The 19,649-nt window shown below is 39.5% G+C and overlaps 1 protein-coding gene across 3 annotated transcripts in view; it reads left to right on the forward strand.

The window, feature by feature from the left end:
- Positions 1-9,852, forward strand: part of LOC148350125 (protein FAM222A-like) — a 52,825-nt gene extending 42,973 nt beyond the window's left edge. For all 3 annotated transcript variants that reach the window (XM_088319884.1, XM_088319885.1, XM_088319886.1), the window contains exons 3-4: positions 3,259-4,202; positions 8,350-9,852. In XM_088319884.1, coding sequence (XP_088176010.1) covers positions 3,259-4,202; positions 8,350-8,583 — 1,178 coding nt within the window. In that variant the 3' untranslated portion in view covers positions 8,584-9,852. The remainder of the gene's footprint in view (positions 1-3,258; positions 4,203-8,349) is intronic.
- Positions 9,853-19,649: the final 9,797 nt, after the last annotated feature.

Consider the following 19,649-nt stretch of genomic DNA (forward strand, 5'->3'; position numbering starts at 1 on the left):
CAATTACTTTTGGATTACTCCGATACCAAACATGCTAATAAAGGACAAAATAAACTAAATATGAATAAAATGACTAAATTTTGTGCATGCTTGGGGAGTAACGGAATACATGGAACGGCAAAAATGATGTTGGCAAGCTGTTTCATTTTGTTTCTGTCGCATTTTATGTTAGTTTTGCCGGAGATCAAAGAGATCAAAGCCAGGAGAGAAGGCCTACCACGTGTTGTGAGTCATCATTTTTTTCATATTTAGTTTCTTTTGTCTTTTATTAGAATATTTGGTATTGGAGTCATCCAAAAGTCATTGAAAGTAATCAAGTTAAAGTAACCCTACCCAACCCTCGTTATGGAACAGATTAAGGGGGCGGCATTAGCTCAGGAGGTAGAGCGCTCGTCTTGGGATCAAGAGGTCGCAGGTTTGATTCCCGTCTCCCATGTCTTATATGTCGAAGTGTCCCTGGGCAAGACACTGAATACCTAAAACCCTCGATAAGCAGCTAGGCGCCTTGCATGGCTGCATGGCCGCTATTGGTGTGTGAGTGTGTGTGAATGGGTAAGTGTGAAGCACATTGTAAAAGCGCTTCGGGAGGTCTTCATTGACTTGAAAAGCGCTATACAAATGCAAAGCATTTACCATTAGATACACTGCTTTCCTGATGGGAACAATGCCCCATCAGGGATTTCTACTGCTGGAAAAAAACATGCCAGAACCGGCAACCACTGTTCAGAAATGTATTGTTCTCTCGATTAGAGCGTCCGCAAGTATTAAGGCCTCTCCCGATCTGGCGGACGTTATTGTTTTCGGAGCTGGTGGCCCACATATAAGCGAGCCATGTTTTGCTTTGCGGCGTTCCTGTCGAATTCCCTCCTCCTCGCCCCCTTCCCTCCATTTTAAACACCCAATTTTGTTCTTTCATGGAAAGGATGGTGTAGATTGAGTCATTTTCACAGTGGCGGTGGAGTCTGGCTCACCGTGGGTCCTAAAATGAAATCAACTCACGAATCAATTTCAGACGGGGAGAGAGCCCGCCCGCCCCCGCAAAGCTGGAATTGGTTTTGTTATTGAGAATTAAATGAAGTGTAGTTTTTATTCTCGTTGCGGACCGCGCTCTCCTCTTCGGTTCTGATCCCAGCTGACTCGCTTTCGCTTTAATGAAAGCCGGACTCCGCAAAGTGTTCGGTTTATTGTTTTAAGCGGGGCCACCTTTTTCAACCTTTAGAACGTCTCTCGGCGTTAAGAAGGCTTGAAATTACCCGGCTAATGACATTAAAATCCGGTTGCCGTTTGTCCCTCCGTCTCGGCTCGGCTCGGACTTGCCGACGGCGTTTTTCTAATGGTTTGAGTTAAGCAGCGTGATCCATTTTCTATCGAGCCCTTTCTCTTTTTCTGCAACTCTTTCTGACTTTGTGGTCTGTTGTGAGCAGTGTTGGGTACTTCGAAAAAGTAATAAAAAATGTTTGCGGTGCGTCGCCTGCTAAGAGCCACGTGAAATCCTCTTTCCACGATGCTCTTAATGTACGTTTACGTTTTGTAGCGTCATCAATTTTGTTAGCTTCTTTTGAATCTTTCTTCTGGGGCTGAGGTTTTGGCATGATTCCTAACCACTTCTCCATTTTTCTTGTGTTCTCTGTGCGTCTAGTTTGGAAAATTATATGCAAATACGTGACGATATGAGGCTCAGGAAAGTCTGGAAGCAGGAAGTTATTCGATGCAGGCTTCTGATCGGCTGACGAGTATGCAGATTGCCAAACGAACCGAAATTTCCAAACCGAACGAAGATTTCAAAATCGGAATAAAGCGAAAGTTTGATTTGAAAAAAATAACAAAATAGAAACGTTGAAAAAGTCGTCGGCCACCCAGGCAGAGACGTTGTGTAAGTTGTACGCCCTACGTAAAAGATGCACGCCAAACACTGCTAGTTACCAGGGAAATTAACTAGTTCTGTTACTTTAAAGAGAAATTGTTTCAGGTCAAAGAATGTGAAATTTTCCGAGCCAATACGAAACTCTTGGTTTACTTGTAGAGTTGGGAATTACGACTAGTTTTAGAGAACTGTCTTTTTCAGCTCGGCTCACTAAAAAGAGTCTGCTCTTTCTGGTCCCAAACAGCTTTTCGGGTTGTTTTTGTTGCTTTAATCCCTACATTACCAATTATGTAAAATTATGCACGGAATGACTTAAAAGGGTGGGGGTCGGGGCGCAAAATGGAAACCAATGGAAAGATAAAATAACAAAATGAAAAAGAGAGATAAACCAAGAAAAAAATAATAACATTTCCATTTTTATACAAACACATTAGCACAGGAAATATACTTTAAATATTTGTAAATCTACAAATAGGGGAAAAAAATAAAAAACAATTTTAACATTTTTATGCTGATCAAATTTAGTCAACAACACAGAATCTCCCAAAAATGTATACGAACCAATCATAAGAGGTAAAGGGTGTCTTGGAGGGAACCAGCTGTTTATTGGTAGGGAGCCGGCTGTTTTCGTTCACTTCCAAGAGCCAGCTCATTGAGACGTTTTGTTTGCGAATGACACAAATCGGGTACTGTCAAAACTCGGCCCTTATTCACCTTTTCTTTCGGCGCTTTAGTAAATTCTATATTCGTCAACGTTATCGAGTTATATGGTAGTCACTATTTTCAATGGTGACATGATCCAAAAAGACGTGACATAAACATCTCTGGGAAGAGCGGAAAACTGTGTCACTGAATGCGGCGTCAGGTTTTCAAGGGCACGCCGCCATTGGCATTCTGCAGCCAAAGTAATGCACTGCTTTTGATCGTCAATAACGGTAACAACGTTATTTGTAACGATAATATAGCCAAGGGGCAGCACGGCGGCACAGTGGTAAGCGCGTGTGTGGCACAGTTCTGAGGTCATGAGATCGAGCCTCCTGTGTGGAGTTTGCATGATCTCCCCGTGCTTGCGTGGGTTTCCTCCGGGCACTCCGGTTTCCTCCCACATTCCGAAAACATGCATGTCAGGTGAATTGGCCGAGCCAAATTGTCCCTGGGTGTGAATGAACGAGTGAATTGTCTGTCTCTGTGTGCCCTGCGATTGGCTGGTAACCAGTTCAGGGTGTTCACTGCCCGACGGGATGGGCTCCAGCACCCCCGCGAACCTACTGAGGATAAGCCGTGCAGATAATGGATGGATGGATGAATATAGTGTTCCTAACCCTGGCTCTATAGATTTGTCTGTTTTGCTTACCATTTGAAATACAAGACTAACGGCGAACATCTGCTTTCAGGCGACCTCTCGTCTGGAGTTTCACGGTACCCCTCTCCCGCTGAGTTGGACGCCTTTGCCAAAAAGACCGCCAGCAGCCCACTCTGTATCAAGATCTTTCCCTCGGACATCCGGGTGCCGCAACACAAACAGCTGAGCAAAACAGTAAACGGTTTGGACACCACGGGACATGGTTACAGTCCATACTCTCAGCCTTACTCCGGAGGCTACCGGGGCTTGTTGGCCATCGGCAAGGCAGCGACGGTTAAGGGTGTGGTGAAGAACTCTGAGGGGAAAAGGACTAAACAAGCTTGTCTGACTCCGTATAAGAATCCTGCGGGTAGTGGATATACGCTCAAACACGGGCACAAGTCCTATCACGTGAGCTCGTGTAAACCCGACGTTCTCGGAGAGACCCTTTGTCCTGGGGCCGATATGCCGGCCAGAGATTGTGGCCTGCTTCCTCGCCCTGAGCTTGCAGAGGTTCAGAGCCTGATGAGGCAGGTGAACAGAGTCCATCAGCCGGGGTGCCAGGCAAGGGTCAGCCCGTCCTTGAAGGCGGTGGCGGCCGTGGTGCATTCCGACTGCATGGCGTTCGGGGGAGCGGTGGTCCCCACGCAATGCACGGCACGCGTGGCCAGAGCCGACTACGCCGCCTGGCAGCACAGTCATCAGGTGTACCGGCAGAGGATGTACAATCTCGGAGCGGCCGACTCCAGCTTGGGACAATCTCCCGAAACCTGCCTACCCCCAGTGGCGGCCTCGTACGGGGCGCACCCGACCATGCAGGGTCACTTTTCCGTCAGACATTTCTTTACGCCGCTGTGGGACGGCCTCACCGCCACGCCCAACAGCGATTGCTTCGTTTCTCAGGTGCCGGGAACCATGGCGCCCCTGCCGCCCCGACTCGGAACATACCAGGCCCGTTTCCACGCAGCACCTCTACCACTTCCTGTTCATCCTCAGGTAGGGTTGTGTTTTTGCATCTGTCAGCAACTTTTTATCCGAATTTTGGGCACTTGTTAGAAAAAAACAATCAGAATTTAATGTCTGAGCCTAAAAACTCGAATTATTTGCAGGTTGTTCAGGTCATTTCAAATAGTTCCCTTTGCATATCACCATATGGTTATATGATTTAAGTCCAAACAAGGTCATTTTCAGGAAACAACCTAACTATCTAAAAAGTAATGATAAAGAGTGAATGTTCAACAATTTGTGGTTTAAAAGTTTAACATTTATTTGAGCAAACTCATTTTAGAGTAACATCACTTGGTCTATTGTAATTTTGGGGGGTTTCTTTGTAAGTGGAGTACATTTTTAAGTAGGTTCTGATCAGTTTTTAAGTAGTTATGATCAGATTTTAGGGTTTTTTTTGGGGTTCTAACCAGCTCGGTGGCCTTGGGGGTATGGCGCCCGCCCAGAGCCTGGGAGGTTGTGGTTCAAGCCTCGGCCGAGTCATACCTAAGACTTAAACATTGGTACCCGTTACCTCCCTGCTTGGCGCTCCGCATTAGGGGTTGGAATTGGGGGGTTTGGTCACCTAAGGACTCCCAACACCTCAGTTGGGTTGAGCGAGGGGGCTGGGAATCCCCTCCTCTGAATCAATCTCCCAAAAAGAGTCAGAAATGACTCTAGCCACTTCCAGGGCAGGGCTGTCAAACTCATTTTGACTCGGGGGCCACACGATAGAACAAATATTCTGTCGGGGGCCAGACTATTAGATTAAAGAGAAAGAAAAAGAGAGATAAAGAAATAAGAGAAAGAGGGAGGGAAAAGGAGAGAGGGCGGGACAAAGAAAGAAAAAGAGTGAGAGGGAGAGAGCTTGAGAAACAAAAGAGATAAAAAGGCGTGAGAGAGGGGGAAAAGAAAGGGAGAGGAAGAAAGAAGTCCAAAGAGAAAAGAAAGTGCAAAGGGTATGAAGAGAGAAAGAGAAAAGAGGAAAAAGTAAAAAAGGAAGTTAGAGCAAAATAAATTAAAAAGACACAGATAGAGAAAGAGACAAAGAGCAACAAAGGAAGAGAAAAAGACACAGAGAGTGAAAGAACAGAGACAGAGAGTGGGAGAAAAAGGGTGGAAAAAAAGAGAGAGAGAGAGAGAAATACAAGTACAGTGTCTTTGTTCAAGGCACCTGGCTTTGGCAACATCAAGTTGACATATTTCAACCTGCAGCTTGTTTTTCTCTTGCGCTTCTCTGAGTATTGTCTCGCAGGCCGGATTCAATCCCTTAGCGGGCCTGATTTGGCCCGCGGGCCGCCTGTTTGACACCTGTGCACTAGGGGGATATGGCTGTGGTATATCTATCTATATAATATATAAGTCAGAGTCATTGTATTTGGAGCCACAACAATACCTAGTACGATGCTTTTTATTGTTGAATGGATGAATGAAAATTTTATTTCTAACATTAGAAAATAAAAATAGGACAAAAATTATGATTCAACAAAAATAATTTTACCATAACATTATTCGAAAGGGGGTAGTAAGAAGCAGACGCTTATTTTCCCTACCCCTTCATCTTCCCTATTAATTACATTCTATAGATATCTACTCTTTTGTGTCTAAATACAACACAATCTCAAGGATACACACATGACATAGGTCAGATATCAATAATTATAATGACAATAGTCACATATGTTATATACTAATCATCATAGTACCCATCTATTAACATTATAATGCTACTCATCACTAAATATCACTAAGACACCAATGTTAATAACAACAATAGCAATAATAACAGTTATGATATAAAATAGTAACAATAACAACAAGGTTAACTATAGTTGTAAACGCACTATTTCCAATTGCTAGTATCACTCATACCCCATTTTCTTTATCTCTATATTCTGCCAGTAATCCTTTTTTGTATTTAAATTTGAACCCGTGAATAGTTGGACATTGTTTGATCTCATCTAGTAAATTATTCCAAAGTTTGACTCCACACACAGACACACACATACTTTTCCTGTTAGTTCTCACCTTTGGGGTTTTGAATTTACTACAGCCCCTTAAGTTATAACTACCCTCTTTCCGAGTGAATCATTTTTGGATGTTTTCTGGCACTATGTTTTTGTTGACCTCAAACAACAGTTGTGAAGTGAAAAAGTTTTACTAAATCATCCAATTTTAATAATTTGATTATAATTTAATAATTTAATAATTATTCTCCCAGACTTATGTTATTTTATATAATGTTATAATACTCAATAGCATATTTTAGTATATTACATTATTGTAGATTGTACACTTTTTCCATAAAGAAAAAAATTCTTCTATAATATGTTTGTTTTCAATGTTACATATCCATACATTTCATTTCCTCAACAGAGCCTCCAAATTACATACAAAATAGCAACTTTTTTTAGAGTAGCTTAAGAGGAAGTAAAAGCTCCCACAACTTAGTCTTTTTGTATCTTGTTTCCTTCTAAAATTCAGTACTGTATGGTTTCGCCTTCATGGCACTTCTTATTGTTTTATCAGTGTGTGAGTACATGTCCATCATCGTCCTTCTTTCATGTTTTGTTCCGTTTTAGCTAGTTATTGTGCCTGCTTTAAATTTTATGGTCTCATTGTCTGACAGTGTCATATTTCTGTGGGAATTTTCTTGTTCCGTCTTCCTTTCATGTTTTTTCTGTTAGAGCTGGTTGGTGTTGGAACGTTATGTATTTGTTATAACCATGCGTGAGTATGTTCCCCGTTTCCTCTTTCTTTTGTGTTTTGTTTTGTAAGAAACAGTATATTTCGATATCCTGTCTCTTCTTACTTTCATGTTTTGTTGATTGAGATCTAGTGTAGATAGTGTGCCTGTATTATAATTCAAGGTCTTGTCATTATGGCAATCTTTTAGTCGTTTTGTTTACATGTGGAAATGTTTCTTGTGTCTTCCTCCTTTCATGTTTTGTTAATTAAAATCCAGTTAGTTCGCCTCTCTTATAGTTGAAGGTCTTGTCATCATGGCACTTTCTTTGTCATTCTGTCAACATGTAGAAATGTTTCTTGTGTCTTCTTGCTTTCATGTTTTGTTAATTAAAATCCAGTTTGTGTGCCTCTATTATAGTTGAAGGTCTTGTCATCATGGCACTTTCTTTGTCATTCTGTCCACATGCGGGAATGTTTTTTGTGTCTTCTTCCTTTCATGTTTCGTTAATTAAAATCCAGTTAGTGTGCCTCTATTATAGTTGAAGGTCTTGTCATCATGGCACTCTCTTTGTCATTCTGTCCACATGGGGAAATGTTTCTTGTGTCGTCTTCTTTTCATGTTTTGTTCTGTTCGAGCTGCATGGAATTGGTACACTATGTTGTTGTTTCAACCACTCGCGAGAATGTCTCCTTGTCCTTTTCCTTTCAAGTTTTGTTCATCTAGATTTAGTTTTGTTTTGTTGTAAAAGGATAGTGGGATGTTTTGACACGTTCTAAGGGATGGGCAGGGCACCCGTATGATACGGCAGGGGTAAACCAGTGAAAGCTGTCGAACAGAAGAGTGTGTTGTGTGACCCGAGTGACATGGCTGCTTTTTCGTGTCCCGTTTCATCTGGAGGGACGAAAGCATGACCGACTTGGGTGCCGAGGTGACTAACTTGTTTGGGTGTTTGGGCATTCGGGTTGGCCATGGTCCAAAAGTTTTGTGTGTGATTCTTATTGCTACTTTTTCTCCTTTTTATTTTCTTTGTATTTGTGTGTTTGTCTTGCTGTCGGTCACCCCCCTTGAGGGATATGACCAAGGTAGACAGATAGATAGATTTAGTTACTGTTTGCACATCATGTTGCAAGGATGGGTAGTCGAGCCTGTGTTGGAGTAGCTTTGAATTCTGAAGATCTTAGAAAAGTTCTTCGTTCTGTTTCTGTACACTGTCCAAAGCCGATTCATTTTCTGTCAAATGTTACTGTAAAATCGTATTTTGTGTCTATAGAACAATTTGATTACTTCAAGACAGCAACTACGTATTATGGCCCAAATTTGGATGACTAAATTGGATTGGGACAACGCTAAACTATACATTTCGAATGATAGGTCTCGATTCTCTATCAAATCCCGTTGAAGAATAGTTTCAGAGAAATTTCCGAAGGATTTTAATGTAAATTTCTTCCTCTTCACGACCCCCATGCCCAGGTCTACGGCACAGAGCAAAGCGTCTGCTGCGGGCCGCCAAGTACGAGTCTGTGCCACGCTGCAGCACTCAGCAGAAGTCTGCAGTCTCTCGAGTGCCTCATCAGTGAAATTCAGCCGCCCTGCATCAAAGAACGCATGCTGGGCCATGGCTACGAGGCCGCCGGGATGCAGCAGATGCTGGAGCAGCAGCCTCATCATCATCACGCCCACATCCAGCTTCCCGTCTATAGATGAGACGCTATGCGGCCTGAGACGACTTAGAGTGCAGTGGAAAAAGTAGTCGCTCTCTTCCTGAGTTCTGTGGGTTTTTTTTGCATATTAAGCACTCGCAAATGTTTCAGATCATCACGCCAATTTTACTACCGCACAGAGATACCCTAAGGAAATACAAAATGCAGATTCCATTTATTAAGGTACAAAAACAACCTACGCCTGCCTAGCCCTATATGAAAAAGTAATTGCCCCCCTCCACACTTGTTACGTCTCCCGATTTGGTCGGGAGACTACCGCTTTGGCTACAATTCTCCCGCCTACCGATCTGAGAGCAACATCTACCGATTTCTAAAAAATTTCATTTTTTGGGGGGGGGTCGCCGAAATGTTTATGTGAACAAAGTTTTGCCGATTAAAATGTAGCCCAATTATCCAGAGTCTTTATCATCGTCTTTTTCGCCGTTCTGGACCAGAAAAAGCTTCGATCGAGACTCGGCAATCACAATCTGGAACTCCACGTGATCTCATTCCTTCGAGAGCAGCAGACGAATAAGAGTGCTACATATGACTATGTTAAAGAACACCAGAAAATTTGGAATAATTAAACATTGTAATAATCACATGTAAACATGAAATAACAATAAAGTAGATTGAAAAACGAATTTTATCGTTGTCTTGTCAAATAATAATAATAATAATCGCGTCGGGAAAAAAAAATCTCCCGATTTCCCATTTCTGAAACTTAACATGTATGCCCCTCTTGTGAAATAACACCAGTTTTGGGAAAGCTGAATTCAATTCCACAGGGCGCACCCAAAATGGATTGCCACTACCTGTGTTAAATCAAGAAATCCTTTTAATTGACTCTGTTAGACAAAGGGTAGTGAGCTACGAAATCTCAAGAACACAAATGACATGCCACGATCCAAAGAAATTTCAGAAGAAAATTAAATAAAAGGGTTTTAAATCTATTGGTCCGGTAAAGGTCACATAGCCGGTTTTAGGGTCCAGCGAACCACTGTCAGAGCCATTATCCACAAATGGAGAAATCTGGGGAACAGTGGAAAACCTTCCCAGGAGTGGTCGTCTAACTAAGATTACTCTAAGAGTGCAAACACAACTCATCCAGGAGGTTACAAAAGAACCGCAAAAAACATGATCTTTTTGTGCTTTAATAACGAGAATCAATAATTCATGAGTGTATTTTGTATTTCCTTGGGTTGTTAAAAATCGTTTGATGATCTGAAACCTTTGTGAGTGATGATTATGCAAAAAAACACAGAAATCAGGAAGGGGGGCAAATACGTTTTCACAGCGCTACACTATTATAACAGCGTTTGCACGCCCGCCTGGTCCTCTTAAGCCGGAATTTGACCAAAATATTCAGGAATTCATGCAAAAACATTGAGTTGGAATTGAAATTTTTTAAATTGTTGTTTCGACAACATTATATAAAATGTAATTCATAAACACACCGTAAAATCCCATTTCAGGCGATTACTATGACAACCTCAGTGTCCGAACTACTGCCCGGGGCCATTTGCAGCCTCCTGACTATTTATCAGCGTCCCTTAGCATATATTAAAGAGATAGTGTGTAATATTTGATAACATGATTTAGCAGTATTGTGAAGTGCAATTGAAAACGAGTGCTAATAAGCACAGGAGAGAATATTAACTAAAGTGATTCAATGTGACCAAACCACACCTTTTTTCTTTCATTTTTTTAGTAAAGCTTTTTTATCTGGTACTTGTAACGGCAAGATGTCAGACAAATATGTCAGCTTCCTGTAGGTAAGCCGCATGTTATGTAAAACAAATGCAAAGTCACAGACTTTTTGGGGTCGACTGTTTGATAGTTTGTGTATTTTTGCTTATTATCTGCATTAATATCGTTTTTGTTTCTCAAATGAAAACATTATACCACTAGGAGGCGCTAAATAAAACACACTGTCCCTTTAAAATTTTGAAATAATGGTTGGTCGTTTTTTATCACATCACAATAGCAATTCTGAAATTAAGTAAAACCAAATGAAAAGAATAATAGAAATTGGGGATAAATGGAGCCCCGCTAACGTTTTCCGAACATGTTTACTGGAGCTTTACAATGTTTTGTCAAATTAGACAAAAAAGAAGACACTTAATCAAAATAGTAAAAATTTAAAAAAGATGAATAATATATTTTGAGACTTTGTAGGTGTGCGTATGCGTTTTGTTTTTTTCAACTGTTTCCCAGATTTCTCCATTTGTGGATAATGGCTCTGACAGTGGTTCGCTGGAGCCCTAAAACCTTGGAAATGGCTATGTGACCTTTACCAGATTGATAGATTTAAACTGTTTTTATTACTTGGTAAAAATATATATTTTTTTCTTCCATTTGCAGGGTATTTAAGTTAATATAAACCGAATTTCTCTTATTTTCCTTTGCTTTTGACTTGTTTTATTGTTTGTAGCAAAATGAAAGTGAAAGATTCTCCAAGTAAGAAAATCACTTGAGAGAACCATTATTTTAATATTTGATTTGCCAAGTAGGAAATTAATTTTAGATAAAATAAATTAAAATATGGTAACATTGGAAAATGCTAAATAATTGGTTTAATAATTTACCAGTTTTTTCTTTTCTTCTTTCTTCCTTCCTTTTGTTTCTTCTTTCTTTCCTTTTCTTTCAATTCTTGCTTTCTTCCCTATATTCTTTTCTCCTTTCATTCTTTATTCCCTTTCCTCATTTCTTTCATGCCTTCCTCCTCTCTTTCCTTCTTTCTTCGTTTCTTTCATTTTCTTTAACCCTTATTTTCTTCCTTTCTTTCCTACTTTCTTCTTACTTTTGTCCTTTTGTATTCTTTTCGGTTCTCCTTTTTCCCCTAATCCATTCTTTCCCCATTCCTCCTTTCTTTTCTCCTTTCTTTCATCCTTTCTTTTGTCTTTTCCAGTTTTTTCTTTTCTTCTTTCTTCCTTCCTTTTGTTGCTTCTTTCCTTCTGCTTATAGGCTAGAATTTTACAAAATTCTAGCCTTATGTTATCATGCATCGCTACTAAAAATATTTCTGTTTTATACACTGCCTATCTTTTTTTAATATCCAAAGCTGCAAATTTCCTTTAATTTTGAAAGTAATTACTGTTTTTTGTTGATAAAATTGATACTTTTGGGTGAAAATTCCAAAGTAATCTCACAGAAAGCCATTGGAGTTTCCGTTTGTGATCAAAAAACAAGATTTTAGTATTGCTTGGTAAATTAGACGAAATAAAAATATATAATTTATGTGTGGAACCAAACGTTTGCCTTAAAAAACTAAAAAAAAAAAAGGAAATGTATTGAATTTGAATTGTAAGGCAGAAATCACAGCAGTTTGCCCCTGGGAAACGGAACTCCCATGTGGATTTTCTAATCCTCAATCCGATATTTGACTTTTACCCCCTGAAGGTTTTGGTTAAATTCCGAGAGTTTTGCCATTTATTCATCATCCTTCGTGTCAAAGGACTGTGCTGGAAAATGATAATCGCAAGCCAAGATTCTAATTCCTTTGCCATTATTCTTTAAACTGACATTGGATACCTTCTACATGCAGGTAATAATCCGATTAGAAACGGGAATATTGCCAGTATTCTGATTACGTGATGCCGGGCAAACGCACAAAATAATCCATTTAAGGTTTTAGAATGTCTTCGAGTATTCCCATTGCAATGGTTGAGTAAGTCCTTTCATGTTTTTGTTAATCCCCCTAGCAGAAATATTGAATTGGGGATAATGGATCAGGTGAAGTTCAATTTTTGATGGACAGAAAAGCAAAGGAAAAAAACAAGCCCAAGAAAAATGCACTGAAAACGCAGCAATAGGCGATCAGGGATAATGGATTGTGATACACCGAGGCCATAAAGTACGAAGCATGAAGTAACAAAGAACAACAGTAGGTTTTTGTAATTTCTGATGATTTTTGAATGGGCACGCGTTCGAATAATCTAACATCCCGCGAGGATTTTTGGTGGAAAGAATAGAAAAGAAAGAAAAATGACAAACCTGACAAAAATGCACTCAAAAACGCAGAAATATGCGATCAGAGATAATGTATCGCGATGCAGCGTGATCCCAAAGAATGAAGTAACGAGTGATTACAGTAGTTCTTTGTATTTTCCGATTTTTTTTGTCCATGGGCACGCATGCGAATTTTTGGTGGAGAGAATAGATAGTAAAAACAACAAGCCCAAACAAAATGGCACTCAAAAACGCAGCAATAGGCGATAAGGGATAATGGATTGCGATACAGCGAGTCCACAAAGTAACAAGGAATTACAGTAGTTTTATAGATTTCCAATTATTTGTGCATAGGCACGCGTTCAAATATTCCGTCTTAAGCAAATTTTTTGTGTAGAAAATGGAGAAAAACAAATGCTTAGCCCAACAAAAATGCACTCAAACAAGGAGCAATAGTCGATCAGGGATAATGGATTGCGATGCCCCGAGGCCACAAAGTACAAAGTAACAAGGGATTATAGTAATTCTTTGTATTTTCCGATTCTTTGTGCATGGGAACGCATCAGAATAATCCACGTGCAGTTTCACTCATCGGAGATGCCCCAAAGCACTGTGGGACTTGAAGTACAGAGACGAATGATACTTGCACACTCCGGCTTACTCGCTAAAAAAAAGATAAAAAATAAAAACCTCACATGTACTGGTTTATTTCCCCGGGACGTTTTTGTCTTATTTTCTCCCCCACGCCTGAAAATACTACAGGTGTATTTATATCTTTGGGGACATCACAATTGTATCCGTCGTTGTATAGTGTAAGTCTATGCACGGAAGCATGGTACCTCGTTGGATTTTGTAAATAACGTGAAAAGAAATCGTCCTTTGTTTAATATCATAAATTAAATGAGGAAATGATACTCGCAAATGCCATGTAAACGGGGTTATTCGTTCGTCTTTACTGCTCGAGAAATCCATTATTCCCTCTCCTCGGATTATTGCCTGCATGTCAACATATTCATTGAGCACCGACGTGGCTATTCTCTTCCCTGCCATAACAGTAATAATAATAATCAAGAGTTCCTGTACTTGAATCTGCTTGCCCAACCCCAGAGAATCATGAACACTCAGGATTTTCCGATATGATTCTTGTGTTGTTGTATGAAAGGGGGAGGAGCTAAAGATGTGAATATTTTATGTTGTTATTTTACTGACGAATAAAGATTTTTTTATTTGAAGCGGGGGTCACCAACGAGAGGCTCGTGGGCCTCCGGTAGCCCTTGAAGTACACCTGAGTAACCCGCGGATTAGTTCTGAAAAATAGCTCATCAGTGATGAATCATTGTGATTTTCTAGGAAGTTTGACTTCTATCTGGCATGTTTACTGACTTAATTCTAATAATCACAACCAGTTAATAACATAATGGTAACCTAGTAAACACATAATAGTCTGGCATGAGAAATCATTGACATGATCAGTGTCTTTAAATTAGGGGTCTCCAAGGTGGGGCTCACGGGCACTTAGGGTGGCCTCTAAGGACAGTTGAGGTGCCCACAGTCCTGTTCTGGAAATAGCTTATCAGTGCTGGGTCATTGCGATTTTCTCGTAAAATTATTTTTTCATCGGTTGATTTAACCCTATTTTTTAATAATTAACCCGGTAAAAACATAGTAATAATGTGATAAGTTGTTATTTTAGATATTCAAATACATAAATTCCAGTTCATGGGCTTCAAGAGGAAAAATGTATATATTCAAGTCTTTTAAAGCAATTATTTAAGAAAGTAAAATGAGAATCTATTCGTGTATTAAACAAATGTAATAATTCATTGATTTATTTTACAGGACATCAACTAAATTCCAATTTATGGGTTTTAGAGAGCGAACGATCCAAAAATGTGCGTTTTATTTTGGCTAGCTATCTGGCAACCTTTTTAGCTTTGTACTAGCTATCTCGGTACCCTTTTAGCTAATTCGCATGCTAAGTAGATAGCTTTTTACATTTTATGCACGCTATCTAGTTAACATTTTAGCTTTTTGCTAGTTATCAAGCTAAATGTAGGTTTACTTTCTAGTTAGCTATCTAGCTTTGTTTTTAGCTTTCTATCTTTTTACTTTTCTGGCAAGCTATCTAACCCCCTTTTAGTTTTACCCATTTACTTTACTAGCAAACTATCAAGCTACTTCTTAGCCATCTAGCAAGCCATCAAGCTAAATTGCTATTTTAGAAATCTATATCAAACTCGGTGCCTTTTTGCTAATTACTAGCAAAAAGTATCTTGTTAGCATTTTAATTTTTTGCTAGTTATCAAGCTAAATGTAGGTCTACTTTCTAGCTATCTATCAAGCTTTGTTTTTAGCTTTCTCTTATTACTTTTCTGGCAAGCTATCTAACCCACTTTTAGTTTTACCCATTTACTTTACTAGCTAACTATCAAGCTACTTCTTAGCCATTTAGCAAGTCATCAAGCTAAATTGCTATTTTAGAAATGTATATAAAACTGGGTGCCTTTTGCGCTATTTACTAACAAAACGTATCCAGTTAACATTTTAACTTTTTGCTAGTTATCAAGCTAAATGTAGGTCTACTTTCTAGCTAGCTATCTAGCTTTGTTTTTGCTTTCTATCTTTTTACTTTTCTGGCAAGCTATCAAACCCCCTTTTAGTTTTACCCATTTACTTTACTAGCTAACTATCAAGCTACTTCTTAGCCATTTAGCAAGTCATCAAGCTAAGTTGCTATTTTTGAAGTGCATATCAAACTGGGTGCCCTTTTGCGCTAATTACTAACAAAAAGTATCTAGTCAACATTTTAAATTTTGCTAGTTATCAAGCTAAATGTAGGTCTACTTTCTAGCTAGCTATCTAGCTTTGTTTATAGCTTTCTCATTTTACTTTTCTGGCAAGCTATCTAACCCACTTTTAGTTTTACCCATTTACTTTACTAGCTAACTATCAAGCTACTTCTTGGCCATTTAGCAATCAATCAAGCTAAATTGCTGTTTTAGAAATGTATATCAAACTGGGTGCCTTTTGCAATAATTAACAAAAAGTATCTGTTAACAATTTAACTTTTTGCTAGTTATCAAGCTAAATGTAGGTCTACCTTCTAGCTAGCTATCTAGCTTTGTTTTTAGCTTTCTATCTTTTTACTTTTCTGGCAAGCTATCTAACCCACTTTTAGCTTTACCCATTTACTTTACTAGCTAACTATGAAGCTACTTCTTAGCCATTTAGTAAGCCATCAAGCTAAATTGCTATTTTATAAATGTATATCAAACTGGGTGCCCTTTGCGCTAATTACTCACAAAAAAAGTAGCTCTTAGCTTAAAAAAGGTTAGAAACCCCTGCTTTAAATACATGATCCACCAACCAAGACTGTTTTTTACCCTACTTCTAAAAATGGCAACCTTGTAATAACATAGTAATAACACAGTTATAACATAATCGATTGATATTTGAGAAATTCAAATAATATTGTTTATTCTCTCGCGCTAGTCAATGACAAAAACCGTTGGTGACCCCTGAGTAACGTTTTCTCACGTTTTAGTCAATTTGAATATCGTCCGTCGCAGTTTGAAATCAGCTGCGGCAATTCAGGCCGTGCCGAATGTGCCCTATGATTTTTTGTTTTTGTTTTTTACTGAATTCTTTGTTGTTTTGGGTTCGAGGTTTATGATCGGACCGAACACGTGTACCTAATATTGTGATATCGCCTCCAAAACTCTGGAACGACGTGGTAACGGCACACGATCCGAAAATACAAATAAAAAGACGGCGGGGTCTTGCTTGTGTGTCTGCACTGCTTGTGAAATATTTATTTATGTGGAAATGTACGCAGACTGAAAAGTAGTCTATGATTAATAAGTGCAATTATATCTACGGACACGATGAGGTATGAAGTCGAAATGTGGAGGTACATCCTGTATGTATGACTTTACCCCTGTTTCCCTCTACCCTCTAATGAGGATTGTCAAATAAATTACATTTTTTAGACCCCAAATAAATGAGTTTTTATTATTTTGTTTACCATTCGCTTGAGAAATAGATATACAGTGAAGAAAATAAGTATTTGAGCACCTTGCTATTTTGCTATTTCTCCCACTTAAAATTCATGGAGGGGACTGAAATTTTCATCGTAGGTGCATGTCCACTGTGAGAGAGATAAACTAAAAAGAAAAATCCAGAAATCTCAATGCATGAATTTTTAATGATCTATTTGTGTGATGGAGCTGCAAATAAGTATTTGAACGCCTGAGAAAATGAATGTTAATATTTGGTACAGTAGCCTCTGTTTGCTATTACAGAGGTCAAACGTTTCCGGTTTTTCACCAGGTTTGCACGCATTGCAGAGGGATCTTGGCCCACTCTTCCTTACAGATCTTCTCTAGATCAGTCAGGTTTCTGGGCTGTCTCTGAGAAACCCCGAGTTTGAGCTCCCTGCAAAGATTTTCGATTGGGTTTAGGTCTGGAGACTGGCTGGGCCATGCTAGAACCTTGATATGTTTCTTACAGGCCACTTTTTGTTTTTCCTGGCTGTGTGCTTCGGGTAATTGTTCTTCAATGCTCTGACTGAGGGAAAGAGGTTGTTTCCCAAAATCTCACAATACACGGCCCCAGTCATCCTCTCTTTAATGCAGTGCACTTGTCCTGTCCCATGTGCAGAAAAACACCCCTAAAGCATGATGCTACCACCCCCATGCTTCACTCTAGGGATAGTGTTCTTCGGATTGTACTCTTCCTCCAAACACACTTTTCTACAGCTTGGGTGCCCAACCTTTTTGAAGCTGAGAGCTCATTTTTAGATACTTATCAGTGTGATGGACTACCAGTTTAATATGCATCTATTAAAAAAAACCAAAGTAATTCATAGTTACTTTTATAATGATATAATTACTAAGTTCCTATTATGTTACTACTAGGTTGTAGTTATTAGAAGTAGGGTTAATAAAGGCCCAGTTAGGAGTCAAAATTCCTAGAAAATCACGATGACCCATCAGTGGTGTGCTGTATTGGGTTAAAAAATTGAGTTGGACCAGAAGGGGGCGTTTGAGGGGGGAGAAGAGTGAGTGATACAGGGTCTTGAAAGAAAGATTAAGTCGGCCGATCCAAATTTCATCTGTATATGTGAATAAAATGTACGTGCATACGTGTACATTTAATTTTTCTTTATATAAGTAAAATATTATGTGCCTTTTTAACCACTTAATGTGATGTTATTCATTGAAAACTCAAAAAACAATAGGGCTATTTCTTAGCATGACATTTTTTTATCTTGAGACATAAAATGCATCTAAAAAAAAAAAAAAAAAAATAAGTACAAAAAAAACCTAACCAGCGGTTTGAACGTTGGCCTAGTTGCAGTACACAATAATACTTCATAAAAAATCATTTTATTTTAAAGTGGCATCAAAACAACATAATTTGTTAGGCTGTATTGGGTTATTAGTAATATAGTATATAATATTTTTTACCAATTTTTTTCAGACGGGCCAAATTAAATAGAGTGATGGGCTGTATTTGGCCCTCGTGCCAGGGATTGCTCATCCCTAGTCTAGAAAATCGACAGGTTTTCAGAGCAATGGTCTCAGATTTGCGGAGCGGGGGTCAATTGCCGCCCCCAGGGCGATAAAGTGAGCCCCCCACGAATTATTAATTCATTAATGACTGGTTGTGTCATGATTACCAATGTGAATGAGCTGTGCCCACTCATTTGGCGCCAACCGCCATGGGTTCTGATTGGCTCCCTGTCTCTACTTAAACCCAGTCTTGTCAGTCCCCTGTTGTCAGTCCATCTGCAAACCTCTGTGTGTACAAGACAAGCCTTATTTCGACCCCGACTCCCAGCTGTCCGTTTTGACTCCTGTTTGTCTCCGGCTACGACCTGCTTTGATCCCGACCACGTCTGCTCTCCCGTCCTGGCTTACGACTCGTTTCAGACCCCGACCACGCCTTGCTCTCCCAGTCCCGGCTACCGACCATTTTTCCCGTCCCCGACACCGCCATCGCTCGCTACGGAAGAACCACTTTCGTGTTCGGATCACAATCCGAGTACGAGAGCGACCTGCTTCCCGCGTCCAGCGAACACCGGATCGTGGGCGCAGCCCTTCCTCTTTCCTTCAATAAATCTTGTGGTAAACGTTACGCAATTGGGTCCTGTTTCCGTTCTGCTCCAGACAGGTTGATTTATTTTCATAAGAGTATAAATTGCCATTGAAACATGTGTAATGTGCAATGAAATTAAAATGTGCCATCCTGAAGTACAAGACAAACTGCAATAAAAAAAAAATTACATGAATTAGTATTGTTTTTTGGGATAATTTTTGAATCTTGTTTTGTCGTTGAATATTTTTCCAAAGATATTTGAGAACAATTAAGGGTTTTCTTTTGTTGTTGTTTTTTTAAGAAGACTTTTTTCTGCTGAGAAACATAGCAAGAATTTCAAGCAATTGCGAGCAGGGTGGCTGTAGCTCAGGAGGTACAAGGGATCCCAGTTCGAATCCCGGCTCGTCCGTGTTACATGTCAAAGTGTCCTTGGGTAAGACACTGAACCCCTAATACCCCCAATAAGCAGGTTAGCGTCTTACATGGCTGCAATACAAGGCCGCTATTGGGAAATGTGGAGCACATTGTAAAGCGCTTTGGGAAGTCATTGACTTGAAAAGCACTATAGAAATGCAGATCACTTCATTTCATGAATTTTGTTTTCTGTTTTTTTGCTTTATGTCGCCTCTGGATTTGTTTTTTTCTATTTTTACATGTTTAATTAATTAATTGACCATTAATCAGGAAGCCTCGCTGTACTTGTAATGCATATTCAGAATACATGACAACAACGTCAACATCTCACCCAAAACTCAAGCATTTCTCTGACCTTGCGAACAGATTCCAATTCAAGCATTCTCCCGGATTTCAAGCATCCGACCGAACCCTGTATTTGATGTAATCATCAAGCAGTCTTGATTCAAGTGCAAATGACCCAGTTGGATAATAGTATTCTATTCACAGTTTGGAGTTTTAAAAAAACAGGATAAGTAATAATCCCAGCCTTAAAGGTCAGTGTTGTTGTCATTGAGGCGCTGTTGTCTAGCAGTGATTTGCTGATTTGAGGCAATTGTGTCGCAA

This window comes from Urocampus carinirostris, chromosome 16 (assembly GCF_059441175.1).
Source record: "Urocampus carinirostris isolate Australia breed hairy pipefish chromosome 16, RoL_Ucar_1.0, whole genome shotgun sequence".
Lineage (NCBI taxonomy): Eukaryota > Metazoa > Chordata > Actinopteri > Syngnathiformes > Syngnathidae > Urocampus > Urocampus carinirostris.